Source organism: Seriola dumerili, unplaced genomic scaffold, assembly GCF_002260705.1.
Source record: "Seriola dumerili isolate Sdu_G_001 unplaced genomic scaffold, Sdu_1.0 BDQW01000449.1, whole genome shotgun sequence".
Taxonomy (NCBI): Eukaryota; Metazoa; Chordata; class Actinopteri; order Carangiformes; family Carangidae; genus Seriola; species Seriola dumerili.
This window is the reverse complement of record NW_019174704.1, coordinates 2,679,567-2,701,463: the sequence shown is the minus strand read 5'-3', so window position 1 is coordinate 2,701,463 and position 21,897 is coordinate 2,679,567. Positions and strand designations below refer to the sequence as shown.

At 39.8% G+C, this 21,897-nt stretch overlaps 1 protein-coding gene across 5 annotated transcripts; it reads right to left on the bottom strand.

Annotated features, from left to right (window-relative positions):
• Nucleotides 1–1,588: 1,588 nt before the first annotated feature.
• sec24a (SEC24 homolog A, COPII coat complex component) lies at nucleotides 1,589–21,684 on the bottom strand. Of its 5 annotated transcripts, none has more exons than XM_022762435.1 (24): nucleotides 21,332–21,684; nucleotides 17,852–18,457; nucleotides 15,404–15,583; nucleotides 14,664–14,741; nucleotides 13,818–13,880; nucleotides 13,122–13,288; nucleotides 12,390–12,577; nucleotides 11,823–11,925; nucleotides 10,758–10,884; nucleotides 9,687–9,796; nucleotides 9,422–9,534; nucleotides 8,982–9,100; nucleotides 8,514–8,569; nucleotides 8,184–8,390; nucleotides 7,381–7,504; nucleotides 6,912–7,070; nucleotides 6,512–6,685; nucleotides 6,246–6,356; nucleotides 4,750–4,925; nucleotides 4,387–4,524; nucleotides 3,985–4,089; nucleotides 3,572–3,664; nucleotides 3,204–3,307; nucleotides 1,589–2,680 (listed from the first exon to the last, which is right to left on the bottom strand). In XM_022762435.1, the coding sequence occupies exons 1-24, from the start codon at nucleotides 21,390–21,392 to the stop codon at nucleotides 2,566–2,568; spliced, it is 3,477 nt and encodes a 1,158-aa protein (XP_022618156.1). In that variant the 5' UTR covers nucleotides 21,393–21,684; the 3' UTR covers nucleotides 1,589–2,565. The 5 variants fall into 5 exon arrangements, with proteins under 5 accessions (XP_022618156.1, XP_022618151.1, XP_022618152.1 ...); XM_022762430.1 differs by lacking the exon at nucleotides 14,664–14,741 and adding an exon at nucleotides 11,294–11,365; XM_022762431.1 differs by lacking the exon at nucleotides 14,664–14,741 and adding an exon at nucleotides 11,294–11,365 and having other exon boundaries at nucleotides 10,758–10,881.
• Between the last annotated feature and the right edge of the window lie 213 nt (nucleotides 21,685–21,897).

Genomic DNA, 21,897 nt, shown 5'->3' with positions numbered 1-21,897 from the left:
AATAACATTGTGTGAATTCACTGCATATATGCACACACCAGCATCAGAGATGCAAATTTTGCAGCAATAAAAGTGTGTGTAACATGTGCTGGGTCCATTCTTTTAGTATCAATCTATTGATCCTAGTATTGATCCAAGAGCTTGTATCAGTAGTATTGATACTTTGGGGATTGATCTGCCCACCCCTCATCTTGCTATTAGACTCTAATGTACTTTAAATCTTAACAAAACCCAAATTAAACCTGACAAAAAAAAAGAGTGGGTATGCATATTTCTGTATTTTTATTTTTGTCTTGCAGGTTCCTGGAACTTGTCAGGGATCATATTGTCCCTATTTACAGTTTCAGGGCCTTGAATTAGCAGTTGTCAAGTGGCCCAGAAATTTATAGCACCACTGTTGGCTCTGGGTGTCAAAGTACTTTCATAGTGACAAAGTAAACCTCAACCAGGATGTGTCTGTACCCAGAAGGGACATCTATGCTTAATGTCATAGCAGAAAGGCATTTTTGTGGCTGCTCTGATATGATGCGAGGGAAAAATGAATCCTGATCTTAACCTAAAAAAGGATGCGCATTTTACCAGAGGTGTGACAAAGCCCTTGTCACAGGTCCAAGTCTTAAGTAATCCTCAAATCAAGGCTATGAAGTCCAGACTCAAGTCCAGGTCCTAAACTTTGAGTTTTAAGTCGCTAACAAGTCATGTCCCATTCAACCAATTTAATACAATTTCACAATTACATGTTTTGATGATCTCAGTAGTCTTTACTTCACTCTTAGCAATTATCTTTCATATAAGAGGTTTAAATAAGTCTCCCATCAAGAAAACAAGAGAAAAAGTTGATTCGCTGAACACTTTTTAGCTAACAATCATTATTCTTAGGGTTTAGGCAGGAGTCATTCCACCTCTTACTCTCTTGTGAACAGGTGAAGTCACAAGTCATTGGTGCCCAAGAGTGTTTTATTTTTATCCGTTTTGTCAAGTATAAATCAGTTTCATGACTGGAGTCTGACCCTAGTTCAAGTCACGTGACTCAAGTCTTCACCTCTGGAATTTACTCTGTACAAACACAGACTGTTTTTATTTTCATTGTTTTTTTTTTTATGAAAGACAATTTTGTGCATGAAGACCAAAACATTTGTCTGCTCCTAAATACATTTTTGCTCATATAATACATAGATTACAAACGGTATGAAATCAGACCAAATCAAAAACCTTCAATTCGATCAAATTCAACCTTCAATTCAAGAGAAATATGGACTATACTGGTCCATATTCTGCTTTGTAGTTTTCATTTTCACTGAATAAACACTGTTCACCCACCAAAACACAAACTACATTTAAAAAGTCTCAAACATTTTATTTTCTTAGCGTCATTTCACCTTATTGTTTATACTAAAATCATCAGCATTTCTTCACCTTTATATAACGCAGTCTTTTCAATATACAAGTATCAATAAGCATGATTAAAAGATCACAATGGCTTTGTTATGTCTGTGTTAAAGAATTTCCCATATCCTATTATATTAAAATATTCCATATATAGAGTCTGTATTTAAACAGAGGTTTAATAATAAAAAGTGAGTTCCCATACAAGGCAATTATAGAATTTAATCAGATTGGGAGTCTCATAAATTAAACAATCAGAAAAAAAGAAATTAAACAGAACAGCAATGCCATCAGAGGTGTTCTGAATGTCCAGAGAGAGAAAAGATGACAGAGTTTCTGAAGGACAGATTAGACCAATGAAAACAACTTTCCACTGTCCACACACATTCAAGGCAGCGATGACAGTGAGGTCGATCCGCCTTAAAACATCTTTAACCCTTCTGCCTTTAACAACAGAGTCTATGGATTTGTTCGACACACAATTATAATGAGTGAGAAATAAAAAGCACATGTTCTGTCCTTCGGGTACGATATTAGAGTGTTGTTAGAGCTCAGGTGTTCTGTATACAAATACTCCAGGTGACACCCAATAACAGTCTTTTAGCGCAGACATACGAACCTTCCTTATAAACCTAATCTTAGACATACATACATACATACATACATACATACATATGTTTGATTTGTTTTAGTAAAGACGACTGTGCTTTTTGAACAAAAACACTTAACACATCTGTTTGCTGCCTCTATCTGAGCGATACCTCAGTTAGACAGCATTGTTCTATGAGAATAAACACTGATCCATTCGATCATTGACACATGTAATCATCATCGTCGTGGATTTCTTGATTTTATTCTTCCTTTGCTTCAGCTGGGTAAAAAGTGCCAAAAATGCATCTTTGTCTCTCCGTCCTCACACTGTCCGTCACTTAGTTTGATTTGAGTGACGCTTCACATCAGTTCAGTTTAGAAAGTTTTCCTCAGAGAGATGGTGGACCACAGCTGGAAATGAAGCAAGAGGCATCCTTGAGCCTGCCTCCCTCTGCTTTCAAGCACACACACACACACAGACGCACGCGCACACACACACACGCACACCATTTACATATATACGCACACACATACACTGATGCGCATCCTTGCTTCAGTGTTCGCTCATCTCCACAGTCCCACTGAAGATTATTTGGAGATTTGCTGTTGGAGGTGGAGCAGGAACTCATAGTATGACAGGGCCGACTCCGTTCGGTCCTCGATCATGTTCTGCATAAAGCTGGCTTTCAGCTGGCTCTCGTCCCTGAAAGTACCAAATGATAAAAGGGTGTAAAAAGAATAATAAATAAACATTGCTTTCAGTTGCACAGTTTTCATTTCAAAGTGATGACAAAGAAAATTCAAGCCTTGTTTTACTTTGAAAACATTGAGGTTCTTTGGAGTGAACACTTTTGATTGACATTAACCCTCATTTCCCTCCCTGTGAAATCTACTACACCTTAGCACTCAGTAGTTTTCTTATTTTTTTCTTTTTTCTGTAACCTCATTGCTCAGTTTTCTGATTTTTTCCATTGAATCAGTTGTTACACTGATGGTTAAAATCATTTCAGTCACCGCTCTTAATGTTCTCTCAGCCAGCTTCTGTTCATTCAGAGGAACAGACAGTAGACTACCTGCCCAAGAAGCTGAAAGACAAAGTAACTTCATAGCCAAAATGAAATACTGCCGGCAGCTGTTTGCTAATTTCCCCACAAAGGAAGTATATTCCATACTTTTCTTCCTACTTGACCGTTTACTAAAAAAAATAAATAAATAAATAAACCCACCTGACGACATGCAGAGAGGGGAAGAATGGCCTCTGATCCCTCAGCCAACCAATGAAAGCTCTGGTTCTCTGTGACTCGGCGGTGTCCAGCTCTGGCAGCAGATACTATGAGAGAAGAGCAACAGTCAAGTTTTCATCATCAGGAGGAGGATGCAAGAGTTGCAGGAGTGAAACTGTAGCTGTGCTTTATGCAAGTTAAAAGATGGGACCAATGTGTCATCCTCCAGACAATTTGTTGGAAAATCCTGATGCACAGATACATGTTATAAAGTGGAGGAATGAACAATGACCACATCCAGTGGGAATTGTTTTTTTTTTTTTTTTTTTTTTTTTTTTAAGCGTCACTGCTGCAACATGAGGTTTACCTACCAGGTTATCAGGCACGGCAGCATAGTTGGGAACTCCCAGGACTTGTGTGAGGAAGTTGGGGTGGCAGTTCCGTCCGATCCACAGATACATCACCTTTTGGGATGAAATAAATGATAAAATATATTAAATTCACTCTTGCCCATCTCATTAGTGGGTCCTTGAAATATAAAAGATATAAAAACTGAAGCTTGTGCTCATGTTTTAATTCAAAGCCACACTGGATAATAGTGCTACTTCACTGGGTAAAATGTTTAAATATTAATTAAGTGTTTTTATAAAAGGAAAGGTCAATCTGAAAATATTCTAAATCTCTCGTTCTTACTCAGGATTTCATCATAATTCAGTCTGGGTTAAGACATCGGCCTTGTTTTTCTGTTAGCTTGTTTTCAAGTGCAAGGTATTTTAGAACATACTATTCCAGCGTCCATGAGGAAAGCTCCGTCCCTGTTGAGCTTCTCCACAGACAGCTGCTGCACTCTGGGCTGGGGTATGGTCCGCTCGTTGATGTTCAAAGCTCCCTGAGGATGCGGGATAAAGAAGAAAAGGGAGATAGTTAAAAATAACTATCAGAATTACTGTTACAAGTTCAGCCCACTGCAAAAAATAAACACCCTCGAGATTGAACTGTGAATTTACTAAAAATAGTTTTTAACACAAAAAAGAATAATCTAAATCATAAACAAAACACAGAGATAAAAAAACAAAACATAAATAATCGCTTTTTGGTCTTTCTGAAACTTCTGCCTGATCCAGGTCACAATTTATTTCACTGCTGCATTAGCTGAGATGTGCAGGTGCTGAATCATCCTCCTCACCTCATCGGTCAGATCGTCGACACGGTACAGAGCAGGGTGGATCATCAGCATGGTGTAGGCCAGTGGCTGGTACTTCAGCTGACACATGGCAAACACCCGGTCATCCAGTCTGGTGCTGGTACCTGTCCTGAAGGCTTTCTGCAGGACACACACAAACACATGCAACTGGATCAATAAAGGCTCAATGGTTTACAACACTTAATCCGGGGAGTAGAAGCATTTACTCAAGGGCCAGAAAGAAAAGCTAAACTAGTAAATTCACTAGGAAGCATAAGAATACAGAATATTTACCCTAACTCTTCACATATTTAAATTGTAAGTAGGATTGAGTGTGTAAGGACTGGATTGTGTGAAAAAGCTGACCTGTTTGAGCAGCGCAAGGATGTAAAGGGGGAAGAGTCTGAGGCAGGCCGGGGCCAGCAGACCGGGCTGCTGGATGGTCAACACAGACTGCCGGTACGATGACAGCGAGTCAATGGCAGCGTTGGTCATCGCATCTCTGGCGTCACTCAGACTGGCTGTCACTGAACGGTCCACAGCTGGAGAGAGGGACACATTTACAGTTGTCAAAAGTTTCTGACACTTGGGTGTCCCCTAGTGGCCGTAACAAAACTGACAGAGATAAACAGACAGTTCTCACAGGTATTTGTCTCATTCCTCTTCTTGAATGAACTCTAACCCTGTTGTGAAGGGTGTAGATGGGATTGTGAAATAATCTGTGATGGTATGAGTGGTTGGACTTTGTATGCATCCACATTTCTTATAACATCTAAGGACCAAAAATGTTTGCTGTGATATGCATGGTGGGAAAAATAATCTTTACAAAATTTGAGCGTGAAAGTTTAAATGTCATTTATGATCATTTTAAAACATATGCTGTTACTAGCTGTACATTGTAGTCTTTTTATTTTTTAATGCAACTTTAATAAGACTTTTAATATTGTGCACAGTAATGAACAGTTTAGAACAGCTGTGTGCCATCAGTTGAAGTGAGGAACAAATATCATCATTCATCATTTGGACTATCATTACATTTGCAGTGGTAGTGTTGACAACAGCTGATGTTCTATGTTCAAACTAAATGTCAAACTCTTCTCCTCAAGAAAGCAAAACATGAGCATCTGTTCTCTAAGTGAGTGTGAGATGAACCCGGACAGATCTGACTGCTCAGTGTGCGATGGCTGCTAGGCAACCGTAGCTGTCGCTACTCATGTCCATCTGTCAGTGCTAATAACAGTCAAGTGGATGAAAACCTTCCACGACTATTTACTATAACAATGACGAATAATTTTCAGAGGGATGCTTTACACAAATTCAAGTTTATCCATATTGCACACACACACGCACGCACGTCTTCTGAAGAAAACATTCATGTTGAAAACACTGATGTAATCAGATAATTGACAAAGACAAAAGTCATGAAATACTGCATGTGTAACGTTACTTTCACATTCCTGCGTCAAGTTATAATACACAACTATGTAAATCGTAAATACTGAATTTCAACAAGCAACAGGAAAGAAACACGCACAAACTGACTAATGAACTAAACAAATAAATAAAAGTATGAGTTGTGATACATGGGTTGTGATTTTACCATGCCCACACTTTTTCAGCTCAATTGAAATTATAAAGTTAGAGGCTATTGCAAGTTTTCTTCATGGGAAAACTTAAGGAACAACTTAAATTCTTAATAATATATAATATATATGATTTATTACAATAAAATTAAGGATTCAAAGCATTCAATGTTGTCAGTTCAACATGGATTTAACAAACTGTGCAACTGAAGTGGCAATGTCCTTAAATAGTCACATCTGACGTGTTCCTTTGAAAGTGTTACATAATGCAGTACGTACCCATGCAAGCCAGCAGCCCAGTAATGGCTTGAACATCGGCCCCAGCAAAGATATCTGACAGAGAATTGACCACAGGGAGACACAAAGTGTGGACACGGATCCTCCTCTCTCCTGCAACAGAAAAAAGACATGTTATTTAAACAAAGGAGACAGATTCACTATTTGTTATTATCATAGTGGATTTAAAAAAAAGGAAACAATTTTGGCTGTGTGTGTGTGTGTGTGTGTGTGTGTGTGTGTGTGTGTGTGTGTGTGTGTGTGTGTACCTTTGCTGGAAGTGTAAAGCAGGGCGGCCTGGAAAGAGACAACCTGCATGTCGTCCAAGTTTTCCTCGATGGACATCTGAACTGCAAAGCCAGCATCTGGGTTCACGTTAGGGAGGGACAACAGGTCTGTGGACCGCACAAAGAAGTTTCCGTGGAACGTGTGGATGGATAGACCTGCAGAGAGACAGACAGACGAAATCTATCAAACTGGAATCATAGCGCTAAACTGCAAAATAGCCACCACAACAAAAACTAAACTTTTCCTGGACTCTAGAGACATAATGTTTTCTCCAGAATGACTGAGAGTTCAATCTTTAATGTCAAATATCCATCAGGGACATTTTAATGCACTGTATTTAGGTCAACGCTCAACCGAACTCCAGCTCTTGCGACAACCGACCTTTGGTGCAGCGTATCCTCATGACAGCCTCAAAGCCAATCTTCCTGGTTAAGTATCTCTTCAGATCCTTCTGGAAGCGCTCCACCTGAGCGGGGTTATGCTGGTGGTGGTAGGAAGGGTAGTAGTGAACGCTCCCTGCTGAGTATCTGGATATGCAGCCTGGGAGAGAGAAGGCACAGAAGAGGAGAGATGAGGCAACGCTTAAATAATGATTGTGTTATTTTTGTCTCATAAAGAAAGTAAATAAATAACCCAATCCCCCTCCCTCTCCTTCTGTTCCGTTTCTTATGTTTCTTACAACCACAAAATAACTAGATGGTAAATCATAAATTTATCAAAATTTGCAGTATCAGGTCAAAGTATTCTATACTGAGCAATAAACATGTAAACAAACATCAGCAGTCCAGTAAACCCTCCTTCCTTCTTCCCTTCTATCCTCCCTCTCTCCTTCATTCAGTGCGGGACTCACCAAGCGATGCCAGGTCACAGTATTGGGAGCTGAGCAGGAACAGGTCAACAGCCACCTGCTGGCCAGAGCAGTCCAGAGCCAGCTTCTTGTAGAAGTCCGTCGCTGGGGATAAGTGCTGGATGTCCTGAGAGGAAAACATACCAATTAGGCCCATGAGCTCTAAATCTGAACTCAACGCAACTACCTAGAAGTAGTTCAAATCCAGAAGTTTTTCAAGATCTAAATATATAGCTGAAAAGAACATATTTGTCTGGAACGGTGGTCCTTTAGCTTCATGATTACCCTTTGAAACGGTCATGCTATGAAAACCATGACGTTAACCTAATTCAGTTTTGTTTGTCTGTGCAATTTAGGGTCTGGCTTAAATTGCCATGAAAGTGCTAAACAGGCAGACAAAACAATAATCAGCTTTATATAATAATCAGCTATACATAATAATACAGGTTGTAGGAGTGATGGGTAATTATTAACCTGCCATAAATAAAACCACTAATGGGTCATGTTTGGAAGCTTTGCAGCAACTGATCATTATCCTGTCTTCAACGCTTTCCATCTTAAATTCTAAAAAACCTCTATTTTTTCTGTTATTAATTGCAATACAAGGTCACTGCCTAAGGCACTGCCCACATAAATAAAATTGATATCATAGCACTATAATGAGCATCCTCAATATTTGTAGTTTTATTTCGTCAAAATATCTAATGTGACATCTGGAGTAACGAAGCTGCTGTACATCTCTTTAATCCTATTGAATGCTGTCCTACACACTTGTCCTGGAGAGACATCATCATCACATCTCTTACCTTGGCAGATGCCCGCTGGTTGGGGTCCTCTCTGGACTGGAGTGCCCCCACACCGAGGTTGGGCAGTTGCGTCTGAAAGACAGACATGCGCCCTCCTGTGGGCGACAGCAGCTTGAAGGCTGCTTGCAGAGCTGATCCCAGGGCAGATTGGGTCTCCATGGTCTTTTCAAATAAACTTGGCAGACTCTTAAGCAGATCCTGCACGAGCTGAAAAACAAATACAGGGTATGAGTTTTATTTTTTTTGACCCATTATTGTTCCCAAAGTGGGAAAGGTGTGGAATCATATTCACGTTCACAACACAGCTTTAATCAAGGTGAAGTGTCTTACTTCTTTGCATTCATTGAGGTTTACTAGAAGGCTGTCTGGTGTTGGTAAAAAGATGTCTGTGAAGCACAAAAAGTTATCATTTAAACAAACATAATACAGTCATATGACACAATGATATTACAATAGTGATGAGACTCATTTTTAATAGTGCAAATACTACAAACTGATTGATTTAATAAATCATTACAACAAAGCACTCATCTTGATGACATCTTTTTGATTTTAACACATTTGAAAATTTGCATCCAGGTGAATGTTTTGAGAATTTTCACACAAGTGTCACAGAAGCAGAAGCCCACAGTTCCTAAAAACTGCATACATCACTCTCCCGTTTACTGACCCAGGCCACTGTGATCTCTTGATACCTTATATATTTACAAGTAGTATATTTCTGCAGTAAGTTTGTTGACAACTGGTGTCAAGTTGCAGTAATATTGAGTGTGTGGCCTTTGCTGTCGGGCGTCTCACCTTCGATGTCTGACACGATGAGCATCTGAGGCTGGGAGAGTCCCTCCTGCAGGTTGTAGAAGTGGATGGTGCTGTCGAAGGTGATGAAGCCTACTTTTGTTCGCGAGTCTCCAGGAAGCCTAGGACATACACACACACAGTTACATTAACACATTAGCACTTTGGATACAGGGATGATCTTCTTTCATCTTTATTTACAAAGACCTATATCAACCTCACAGTTGAATGAATATAAAAGAAAATCATTCATTCCTATTAATAAAGTGCAATCATGTATGATTAAATATCTTCTGAACAACCTGATTTATACCAGTTCATCTACACATGAAATGTCAAACATCTAAACTGAGTTCGTGTTTCGGTCCTCTGTAGCCTTTAAAAGCACTATGAGAAATTACAACAACTTCTGTAATAACATGGAAATTAAAAGTTGTACATACGCATTGATATTGTCCAGCAGTGATTGACAGAACACATTCAGGTAGCCTGTCTCCACTGCATTGTGGGATACGTCCAGTACGAAGAGGTAAACAGCAGGCTGCGGTGGCCTCAGCTGTAGAAAAAATCAGGGCAAACACAGAGACACACAGAGACACACGCATCAATCACAAACTTGGATTACTATACAATTTGTACACAAAACTGAGCGTGCCGATAACTGTTCAGATCAACCAGAATAACCTCAATGAAGCTGTTGAAACCCACCATGTATTCTGAAGGAGCAATGAACTCAATAGTGGTGTTCTGGACCTCCGGTCTTTTGTGTGGCTCTCCATATGATCTGCTGACTGGGTTGTACATAAATTCCTCTGGAACTACACTCACACACACGCACGCACGCACGCACAAACACACACACACACACACACACACACACACACACCCACACACACACACACACACACACACACACACGCACACACACACACACACACAGAGACACACACACACACACACACACAACATCCAGCAAGATTTTAGTATTAAATAATCTACCATGTACTTTCTGTGCAATTTAATTCCTGATTTAAAAAGATTTGTATCCACTTTAAATGCATGCCTTTATGCACTGCATCATTATCATTATCATTTAATCACAATAAGAAATCATCTTCTTTTTCCTTAATCTAACTACATAAAAAGTCACAACGTCAAAATCTCTTCTTTAAGAAAGATCTGGCCAAAAAGGCAGTATTAGAACATTTCTTCAAAAATAAATACAAAACAGGCACGAAAAGGCTAGGACGATCTTCACACGCTACAAATATACAAAATACAACAGATGTATTAACGTGTGTGTTTCTAAAACTATCTAATACAAAGTAAAACTTGAGTTTTTCTTGTGACACCAAACTACCCTAAAAACTCAGTGTTGGGCTCAAGGAAACTTCTCTGGTTTTCACACAGTAAAAAACAAACACTAAGGTTTTGTTTTTTTGTCATCAAAATTATCTGACGAACTGCGCCTTTCTGATGTCAATGTCATGCCCAAACTATTTCATATGACTGTTGCTTAACAGACATAACTTTATAATAGAATCTTTATTACATGAATTTCCCCTAGGGGATAAATAATGTATCTACGTATCTATGTAGGTCATCACAACCAGCTCCTTAAAAAAAATGGCTCTTCATTTTCTCCATTTGTTACTTAACAGAAAGTTCATTTTGCTGCTGTATTAGTTCTGACTGTTGTCAAGTGCCTCCAGCGTTCTCACTGACAGTAGCTCTTTCAGATCATCATAACTCTTTCATCACACTTCTCCCCTTTCTTACCATCATTAACCCGATAGCAAAGGTTGCACTTCCACCTCCTCTGGTCCAGGAAAGAGACGAAGGGGTTGATATAGGTTCTGCATGACCGACATCTGACAATAGTGCTGGATGTCACCACGGGAAGCTGCTGCAAGAATAAAACCACAAAACAAAACCAGCCCGTGTGAGAAGTGCCTCCAGGCAAGCTCATTTTCTCAATTCCAGCCCATTGTAATTGGCATTCCAATTTCATTGTCGCTGTCCACGTTGTGCATCGTCTCTGTTGTTTGTCCTCAGTTAACACAGAAATATACACAAATTCACTCTGACAGATTTTGCCCTGAGGTGTATCTAGTCATATCCTATTCTGAAAAAAAGGCATTGAGAGGATTCTTAGAGTTTAATAAGTGAAAGTCTGATGTAGTAATTTTATTTAAATCTAAGACACATAATTGAGGCTGTAAATTTGTGCAGCAAGAGTTTTATTACATACTAATAATTTATCCTGGCATCACCTTCCTTCATGTTGATGTAATAAAACAAATACAGATTCACACCCTAGCTGCCTCGTGATTGAACAGTGAAGAACCAGTGACCTCATGTACATCAATGGCTCTGAAGTCCACTGCCTATAAAGGTAAAAAGAGGTATATTAGCAACTTTTATATATTATTAACTATATTTTTGTTGGGACTTGAATTACTGAACATTCTGTTACAAGTTACTCACAATGTTTCCATACAAAACAAGAACAAACAAGAAACCAGAAGAATAAGGTTGATCGATTTTGCATTTTATAATTTTGGATACGAGGATGCACAGCAACGTGCTGCTGCCACAGAGATACTTTCCCTGTCAAACGTCTTTCTCATTAACATGCTACGACTAGTGATAGCCTGGTTAAGCCCATACATTGCCAGAAAAATATGGTTATCCCAGGAAAAATATAGTTGTGTTTACCATGTTCCTCTTAATACCCTACCCCAACTTAGTAAACCAGGTTTCACATTTACATGAAATCTAATAAGTTGTTGTACACCCTATGACTGATGCGCATGCACATTAAATATTGAACAAAGGTGTTACCGAGAGGTCTTTGAAGGGGTGGAGCAGCAGGCCCAGCGGCATCTTGGCTTTATTGAGCAGAGACTGGGTTTGAGGGATACTACTCAGTGTACAACGGAAAACCCTGGAGACACACAAACACAGAAGGTCATTGTACTTGAACTGCATGAGGAAGGATCATGTTGTCTCCGGTATTTCATGTGTACCAGCACATTATGTGGGCGACTAGCTTATGTTGATGGATGAAAACATAAATGATCATCTGGAGGTTTAATCTACATCAAATGAAATTGCCATGCTTTAAATTTCTATAAACAACGTCACTGAGGGCAAGTTAATGCTTATGCTGATCTACTGGAAATGTGTCCAGTAACACAAATGGCAACCAAACCACAGGTAGCTAGTGCTTCTCTTTAAGTCATAATTTAACAAGCAAAAGTGTAGAAAGCATAGTTTGAAAGATTAGTGTGTGTTAAGTGGAAATACTTAACATCAGAATGATATCAATTTTAAAGAATAACAACATAATCAATTGAAAGGGAATAAACATAGACATGAACACTTGGAGATTAGTCCACCATGGCTTACTCTGGGTTGCAGTTAATCTTCTGCAGGTCCTGGGGCAGGCAGGGTGTCGGGGCAGGGATCGAGCTTGGTGGCAGCAGGTTCCTCTCCTGGAGCAGGTTGACCACTCTCAGGGCCTCTGGGGTGGTGGACTGGAGGCTCATGGCTGCCAAGGACGGGCTCAGCTGGGCCGGCCCTGGGCCACCCGGTGGCTGAGAGAAGGAAAAACAGCAAGTTACAGAGTTGATCTATATCCCAAATGTCAAATCATTTAGTATGGATGGCCACCAACGCTTTGATGGACTGGTGTAGATTCTGTGACTGCATCCAAGTCTGACCGCTTTGTAGTCAAAAGGATTTAATTATTTATTGAAGAATTTTTATCTTGTCATAATGTAGCCAAAATAACAAAAAAAAAAACAACAGCAATCAGCCGCATATTTCAACAAACCAATATGACGAATTGATCCTGAAAAAAGTAAACAATAAATATATATCACATAAGAAATAAAGCAAACTGTATGTTGGTTCTGTCACACCTTAACATACTGTTAACATTTTGCTTCTACAAATGCATTATACATACACATAGAACATTTCCATATACTCTTTTTTGGGTTTTGCATGTAGCAAATGCATGACAGAAATAGCAGAGCACATTGCTCCACAACCACAAAGAACATGTTTAAAAAAAAAATATATATATATATGCAAAATGCTCTAACAGTACAACAGTTGGTGTGACTTCCCTCTCACCTGCTGGTATGGCTGATGTGCTTGAGTGTAAGGCTGTGTGGCAGCTTGCATCGCAGGGTGCATGGGGGGGGCGGCATTGTGGGGAGCCGTGGTGTTCTGGTACCCAGGGGGGAGAGAGGGGTAGTGGCCCAAGTGTCGACCAGGTGGTCCAGGCTGGGGCAGGCCAGCTGTGGAGGAAAAGGAAACAGAAATAAGTCACTGATTAGTAGGGATTATTGAAAAAGTGAAAGGTTTAGAATGATAAGGCTGGTTTTAGTCTATATTTTTCTTCCAAAACCAACAGCACATTTGGTGGCTGATGAGTATCCGAAACAGCACGACGCTCGGGACTCAAAAAGTGTTTCATGATAATGACAGAACATGTTACCCAGTGTAATGATTTAGCCCACTGATGTGTTTTCAATAGTTCGTGGAGAACAATGGAGGTCAATGGCTCAGTAGAATAAGCAACATCAGCTCTGGCTACAGACAATAGTTGTGATCAATTCATTGTTGGTCTTGGTCTGGGATTTGTTGACAATAACAAAAGTATAGAATATTGCTAGACATATCTTTTAAACCTAAGACAATGAGTGATTTGTAATTGCATCCCCCAAAGACTGTAATTTGAATTGAAAGCCATTTGCTCATTTACTGCATATGTAGCTGCTATGAAACCCCAGAAACGTGGTTGGTGTGAAAAGAAAATGGCCTTACCCATTTTGTTGTCAACATGATTATAGCTGTTTGATGCTTGGGGGCCATTGCCAGCCACAGTTCCTGTTTCAAAGCAAACACAGATGTGATAAGAATGATTTTAGTGACACTTTTCAATTTTCTACTTCTGTTCCAGTGTGCCAACCACAGACGGCGGGGATGCGGGATAAAATGAACTACAGTGCAAGATACGTACATGATATACACAAAGAGGTACTAAAGCACAACATTATCAACAATACTAAAGATGATGCTGATGATGGAAATTGATGCATGATGTTTTCAGGAAACATTTCTACTTTGGTGCTTGTACGATGTTTATTCAGAGGTCATATGGGAGATATGGTGAGACTGGATGACAAGAAATATATGTTACCAGGGATGCAACGATACAAAAAAAAGTACTGGACTAAAGAAGCACTAATACCCAGCCCTATCTTACACCCGGCGCAAAGCAAAACGCAAGTGTCTTTACTAGTTTACGACAGACAAAGTTGTAATTTTTCCGTCCAGCATCTATGTTGTTTAAACAGCAAATGCACTACACCATTCGCTTTGGACTGCTAAAATAGAGCCCTCTATGTAAGGCAACAAATTAGGTAATTTCTTGATTAATTTTCATATTTCCTGCAATGTTCTGTAAAAGTAACAGACTGGAGCTCAGCATCAGCTGATTCTGTAGAGCTTCATATCTGTTATCAGTTTAAGTGATTTAAAAAGAAAAAAAAAAAAAAAAAAAAAAAATCAGTGCATCCCTGGATACAATGGAAAACAGCACAGAGAGGACAAGATGGGCATCACAGCACTGACACGGCATCTAACAGCTACTGACAGATTTGGCCACACCTGGACATTCAATATCCCCCTCCTGGCAGTCGGGCTCAGTGGGGGAAAGAGTGCTGTTAACAGCCGCCCCACACTGAGCTGGCATGTAGAGGAAGGAGGGGAGGGAGGGAAATAACGGAAGGTGATCAGAAAAAAAGTTTATAAAAATGACAGTTTTTGGTCCAAAGTGATATGATGATCATCACAGGCAGCACTCTCACTTTACAATCAACACAGACCCACAAAATGTTCATACTTCAAACATTTCATTATCATCACATAACAGTGTTTCCCATACATTGATTTATATCACAATATCAACACTGACCACCATGTATTGATTTTCTCTCTTTTTTTTCACTACCCCAAATGGGTAAAATCTTATTTCATTGTAGTGCTGCACACAGCCTCCCCAACCTGACCTGAGTCAGTGAGGGATGTTATCTGTTTGGCACAAATTGAAGCAATGGAGCTGTATACATTGGTCATTTATATATTTGTCAAATAGAACTTGACAATGAAAATATTTGCAGTCGAGCACCTTATACAATATCATTTAATAATTCATTTAAGAAAGCCGCTGGCACCTTTAAGACAACTCAAATTGAATTACCAATTATAAAAAAAATACATATATATTATAAATATACAAAGGGTTCCAACAAATATATACTCACTGTCATACTTACTGTCATAAACAAAGAAAAAGCACAATTAAATGTGTAAAGATTTAAAACAAACTAAATTTTAGAAAATCTTACCATCAGCTTTGGGGGGTGGAGGTGTGGCATTGGCCATTGGGGGTCCAGTGGGAGGTGGTGTAGGTTTCATGGCTGGTGGTGGGCCTGTAGGTGGGGGTCCTGTAGTTGGGAGCCCATAGGGAAGTCTGCTTGGCTGGTATGTTTGGGAAGCCATGGGATTCATTGGTGGAGGTGCAGTGCCTGGTGATAAAGACCTTGTCAGGGCTCCAACTAATGATTATTTTCTTCACAGATTTATGCATGTTTATTTAATGTATTGATACATTTTGATTTTACTTTTTGGTGAATCACTTACTCTCATACATAAAAAAGTGAACAATGTTCATCACAATTTAAATATCAAAAAGTCCACAATTTAAAGCTGGAAGCAGAACTATTTTTCATCTTTGTTTGTTTGCATCATATATCAAAACTGTTGAATAATTTTTTTTCAATTTACTTATTGCTTCAGCAGTAATTCTTGTGAGATGACAACACTGTGTTGTTAGTGAGGTAATTTAGGAAGAGTTATGACCTCTAAAATCATGTTACTGTGTGGTGTAAAACAAGAGTAGTATGTGGTGTTGTCACATATCATGTAGAAGACAGATATGAGGCATCACAGAGGTGTTGTAATATTATAAGTCTGACTAGAGGCGACAACAGCTGACCCACAGCAAGCTAATGTGAGTGCAGAGATAGAGCCACATCCATCTCTATGGACAAACCAGATAGTTCAAATATCTGGACCCAAATAAACTCCTGACAAACTTATTGATGAATAACGGCAGTAAGCAGGTTAACTTTTGAGTATATGGTGTAGACAGCACCAATTTTTTTTACAGTTCACTGGGGGCATGGTATATTAAAATGCCCAGGTTGATTACACACCAAATAATTATCTATTTATAGGGAAACATCTATAATTACAGGAGCATAGGTAAAGATTTTGATTAGATTAGAGATTAGACTGAGATGAAGCTGATTAACGACTAAAATAAATTTACTATTTCGCACACAGTGCATTTTTGCATTTTATATTGATGTTGTAACGTTTCACATTTATTCTTAAACATGTTACTGATGAAATACTTAGTGACTGTTAATACTGGAGACTAAGCAATATAGACCTGCGCACTTAATTGAGCAAGATGATTGTGGCTGGTGGTGAAATGTGTAACATTTCAGGACGAAAAAGGCAAGAAAGCAGTCAATAAAGTATACATCTCAACAAAAACCAAATCAAATCTCCAGTTAGCCACCATTTTCACTTTCAACATTGTACTGAGTAAAAGGTTCCAAATGGTGCTGCTGGGGGAAAGGTCACTAAACTCAAGCAGACTCTTATTGTTGGCGGTGTGAATGTGAATGGAAATTTTCAAGCCAATCTGATCTGATGAAGACTGAGAGATATGCTGCTAACGGAGGCAATCATGGGCCCCCCGATTCAATGCAAAAGAAGTGTACTAAAGACGGCTTTCAAAAAAATCAAGGTTAATTTACAAAGTGATATGACAAATCATGCAGACATTGTTACACAGATTACACAACCAACTTTTATCATGCTCATATCATTGAGCAAAACTACTTCCTTTAGAGAAATGTTCATGACTAGTAGGCATACACAGTTCCTAAGATTCTCTATAAATTGTCTTTTGTTTTTGACATTATGAGCTAACTACTTCTCAGTGGAGACAACCCCTAAACTCCCATAGCGAGAAATTAAACTACTACCTGCATCCATCAAAATGTTTTAAATGCCCTTGAGATAACTGTTGTGTGCATTCTGCTTGTATCATCAGTAGAAAACAATCATGTAAAATATACAACCAGCATCAGAGACTAAAATTGAAATTTGAATTTTGTCCTAAGAGCCACGTCATAGTGCTACATAAGAATCAGGTTGGAAACAATAAAATTCTTTTTTGAACTTTGTACAAATTCAGAGTGAATGAGACTCTGTGCCTGGGAGGGAGCCAGAGGCAGCAGCTAGCCAACATGTTCAGTGTAGGAGCAGAGGGCAATGTCCAGCTCCAACATATCAGCAATCTAGATATGAATATCTGCAGCACGTCACTGAAAGAAGACAACGACGATAAACAGACACAAGACACAATAATCGTGCTATAGGAATGTTATTAGAACGGGACAGCGTGGGTGTTTTAGAAATACAGACTACGTTTAGTCCATGTTTTAAAAATAATTAAAGAAATTAAGTGATGGTGCAACCCCTGAGATTAACTGGCTAAAGTTCACTGCTCTTATACTTTGAAACTTGAAAGATGATTCATCTTTTCATTGATTTCACCTGAGGAGTGCCTGCATCATAAGTGTGCTACAACTCAGAATTGTTGCCTCATCTTCATGTGATTATTTTATCCTTCATTTGAAAGTAAAACTGTATTGTGCATTTGGATTTTACACTGATTGTTACAAGTTTGGCTTTCAGTGGAGCCTTTGCGTTCCTACCTGGCTGGATATATCCATGCAGAGAGGTGGGGGGCATCCTGGGGCCTGGAGGTTGGGTGGCACTATGGGACACGTGGGCTGGTGGTGCAGAGCTGTAAGCTGCCGATGATGGTGGTGGCAGCACTGCAGAGCTTGAAGCTGGGTTCACATGATTTGCAACAGGTCCGCGGGGAGGTGTGCTCATGGAACTGGGTGGCCCCATTGGTGGGGGAGCTGTGTTGTACTGCCATGCTGGAGCCACAGGCTGCGGCGGGTTTGAGTAGTAGCTACCAGAAGATGCAGCAGGAGGGGGGGGTGTGGCCTGTGCAGGGGGCAGCCTGGGACCAGGGCTGGGGCTGGCAGACTGAGGAGGGGTATGAGATGGAGGACCTCCCATTGGAGGCCTCGTCAACAGTGGCTGGCCTGGGGAAGCTGGGTAGGAAGTGAGTGGTGGGCCAGGCTGGTAGGAGCTGACAGGGGGAACAGGCTGGTATGCCCCAGAGGGGTAGAGTCCAGGGCCGGGAGGTGCGGGAGCTTTGGCCTGCATTGGATTGTAGGCTGGTTGGTGGGTCATGCCATAGCTGACCCCTGGCAGCTGCTGTAGGGCAACTGGATTCTGTGATGGACCTGGAGACCAGAGGAAGAAAACTTCTAACTAATGTCAACTTCATGTTAAACAGTCTTTTTTCTTTTAAACTGTTCACCAGTAATGCTGTCACTGTATTGAGAAAAAAACAAGCTATTGGGCTCCCTCTTATGTACCAGATACCAAAATGTGCATAAGGGTTGCAGTTGCAGGTCTTCTCATGCTTGAGCAGAGCCATTAGGGAACATTTCTGTAAGGTAGTCTTATGTTCAAAATCTTAAAAGCTGAGCCATTAGCTGAAGCCAGCAATGTTACAGATTCCATGTGTGAAAGGGCTCTTGCTTATGATCCAAGTACCTTTTAATTAAAGCAAATCCTTGTATTTAAATCTGTTCAAAAAGATACATGAAAAACAGGTGGCACAGTAATGGTAGTGACGACACCGGGTGAAAAGCACTGAGATCCACCAAATGACCAATGAACTGACAGCCCAGGGTCTAATCTCTTTACCTGGATTTAATTCAACATGATCTGTCCTCGCTGAGAGTGAGTGTGGGGCTCTGAACTAAGTCTCGCTTTGTTGAACACAGCAGTAGGAAAAAACACCAAACATACTTGTACTGCAGGTACAATTAAAAATGCTTTGATTGTATATTTTGCAGATACCAAACTAAAATCTGGCGATTGTTTCTCAATTTCCTACATACCAAATGTAAACACCAAGAACAGTGTCATGCATAGCAGATAATCTTGCTAACAGCAAAAACACTGATCAGAAATACTTATAAAATCTAGTCAGTAGGAAAAAAGAAAGAAAGGGTCAGAGTGACAATTTACATCAATAAATGTGTTACCTAAATAATGATCTAACAGGCATCAGCGCTTAAATTGCAGCATCAGTATACTGCTGTCTGGACCCTAAATGAATACATAATGGAAACAGATTCACTACTGTCCACTCCCACACTATATAAGTGGAAGCAAAGCTAAGTCGGCAGAGAGAGAAGGGATTAGAAAACAACTCTTCTCAATGAGCAAAGATAGATGAAGGCACATAATCCACCGCAAATCTTTGTCCTTCCTTAGAGCAGGGAAATTTTAACAACTAAAGCTCCTAGTCAGTTTCAGCTCCTGTCCAATCAGAAAGAGCCTGATGTGGAATAAGACCTCTCAGCTAAGTAGAAATCAACCTGCTGAAGGGTAAAACATAAATGAAGTTAGTTTAATTTTTAAAAGAGGGTTGAAATGGTAAATATCTGGTTAATGTCTGTCTAGAGAAGTTTAACTCCAACCCTAAAACTCATAATTCTTGTTCAAATATGAGGGCTTTTAAGAGGAAGTGGGATATTGCAGTTATTAAAAATGCATCCCCATCATTTCACTTATTTACTGTATCTTTAACTTTGCTTGTGTAAAGTTTACTAGTGAGTCAACCAAGGAAGCCTTTACTATTGTAGTCTTTGGAAGAATATCAAACATAAGAAAACTCAAGTGAGCTTTTGTGGGCCTACAGTAGGTAGGCTCAGGTACAGTTGCCTTCGGTCTATATACATGAAACTTACGGACAAACTATATTATGCTCACCAGTTGTGGAAACCAAATGGGACATGTGGACTCATTTTGGTGTAGCACTATATAAATGAGATACATGCTGATCACTTTCTCATGGCTGACTACAAAGCTACTTCAGCTTTGATTTATTCATTCACCTTTAAGATATCCTATGATAGGAATTAATTTACAAATATTGTTCTGAAAACTCATCCCATTCAGCTTTAGTGGCATGTTTTTTATGATTTGTTTCTATTGTCAGAAAAACACCCTGTTTCCACATTGATCAGAGCTGGATTAACACCTTTTAATGACTATCTAATTCAATAGAGATAGGAATAAGACTAGAGGCAAATGCAATAAACATTTGGAAGTTCAGACAAACATTTATCTGCAGGTTTGGAAAATCCAACTGCTGTATTACAACCTCTGTCTGCAGTTGTTTCCTCTGCCCAGTACAAGAGAGCTGCCTCATACATACACATCGGTAAGAAACGCTGCTGAAAACTGCACACAATCACACTTTTGTCAACTGTCACTGACTGTGATTATATTGTTTTTCCCTCAGCTTTCATGGAAATCCATTGGAAATTCTTAAGTAATGTTAAATTGAAGTAGGCAATAGGTTGAGCCTGGAGAAATCACTGCAGCAACTTATCTGGATCATCCCCAATGTGCCACATGTACAGTATAACGTACAACGCAAACACACCAGGGCTATTTAGTATGCTAAAAACGTAATGCACAACAGCAAAGGAAGTTATAAACCTACAAATGGGAATACTCAGTGTCAATGAAACTAAACAAGAAAAACCTGAGGGAAACAGAAGCGAAAAGATAAGCCAAAGCTCGTTAAGTGGTTTAATATGATAGGAAAATTCTGGCTAACTAAGCAACCCTACGGGCAAGAATACAAGTGTTAACCTAAGGGTGCGATCATATCATCGCCGAAATGTTTAGTGTTTACACCTGGCTCAAAAGTTATGATGAGTGTTCATCCTTCTGTTTGTCAACTTGTTAGTTTGCTACCTCGAAAACCCAAAGGTAAAGAACACTGGCTAAATTTGGTGAGCAAAATAGTTGTGATTAGCGTACCTTTACGATAGCAACTATTTTGGACATTTTAAGTCAGTGAAGTAAATCAGCTCAAGATTAATCACCGTTATCCCTGCATAACTGTGCCTGACAGCTCGCTCTTGCTTGGGTACCTTAAGTTACAGCGTTACTAAGCAAAGCAGTTAGCCAGCAGTTAGCAAATAGCCACAGAGACAAGATCCACTACCTACTGCTAGTGTTAGCTTGTTACTTGCTTTGATGGAGCCTCCGCCTTGAACTAACTTTACCTTAATTTAAACGTTACTCACCATTCGCATATGCTTGTCCCGTCCCTGTCCCATTCTGAGAGTTGAACCCCGCAGTTGACATCTTGAAACAGACACCAGGATCTAATTTAGAGGTGCTTGGTCGGCGAATAGCTAGCTGCGTCTTTAGCTAGCTAACTAGCTGGCAGTCGCGGGGTAACACTCAAACCTGTGACTCTGACGATGTGACGTTTAGTCAAAGCCTCGCCAACGGCGACTTATCCTAGTTTCTTTTTAAAAAAAGTTAATTAGCTGACTTGCTGGCAATCACAGGGCCATGGCTCTTACCGAAACCCCGTTCAACTAGCTACGGGTGAGTAACGACAGGCCTTGTCAGAGTAATCGTGTGAGACACTTCTCCTCTTTCACCGGAAGTTGGGATCACCCAGCAGGATCAACGTAAAAATCCTCGGGCATGCGCAGTGTGTACACGTGGCATTTCCTCTTGTGCTCTGGATTTTCCAAGCGTACTAGGAACAAGAAGAGAGAATTTATTTACCTGTTTAAATCTTCGAATTTATGCACAACCACCGCTTATTATAGTATTTGCTCATTTAGTTGGACGTGAC

Excerpts from the sequence above, each read along its gene's own strand:
- sec24a (XM_022762435.1), bottom strand. The coding sequence starts at position 21,392 with ATGTCAACTGCGGGGTTCAACTCTCAGAATGGGACAGGGACGGGACAA. Across the intron at positions 8,391-8,513 it reads ACCTCAATGAATGCAAAGAA|CTCGTGCAGGATCTGCTTAA; the intron begins GTAAGACACTTC and ends TTTGTTTTTCAG. Across the intron at positions 7,071-7,380 it reads CTGTGACCTGGCATCGCTTG|GCTGCATATCCAGATACTCA; the intron begins GTGAGTCCCGCA and ends TCTCTCTCCCAG.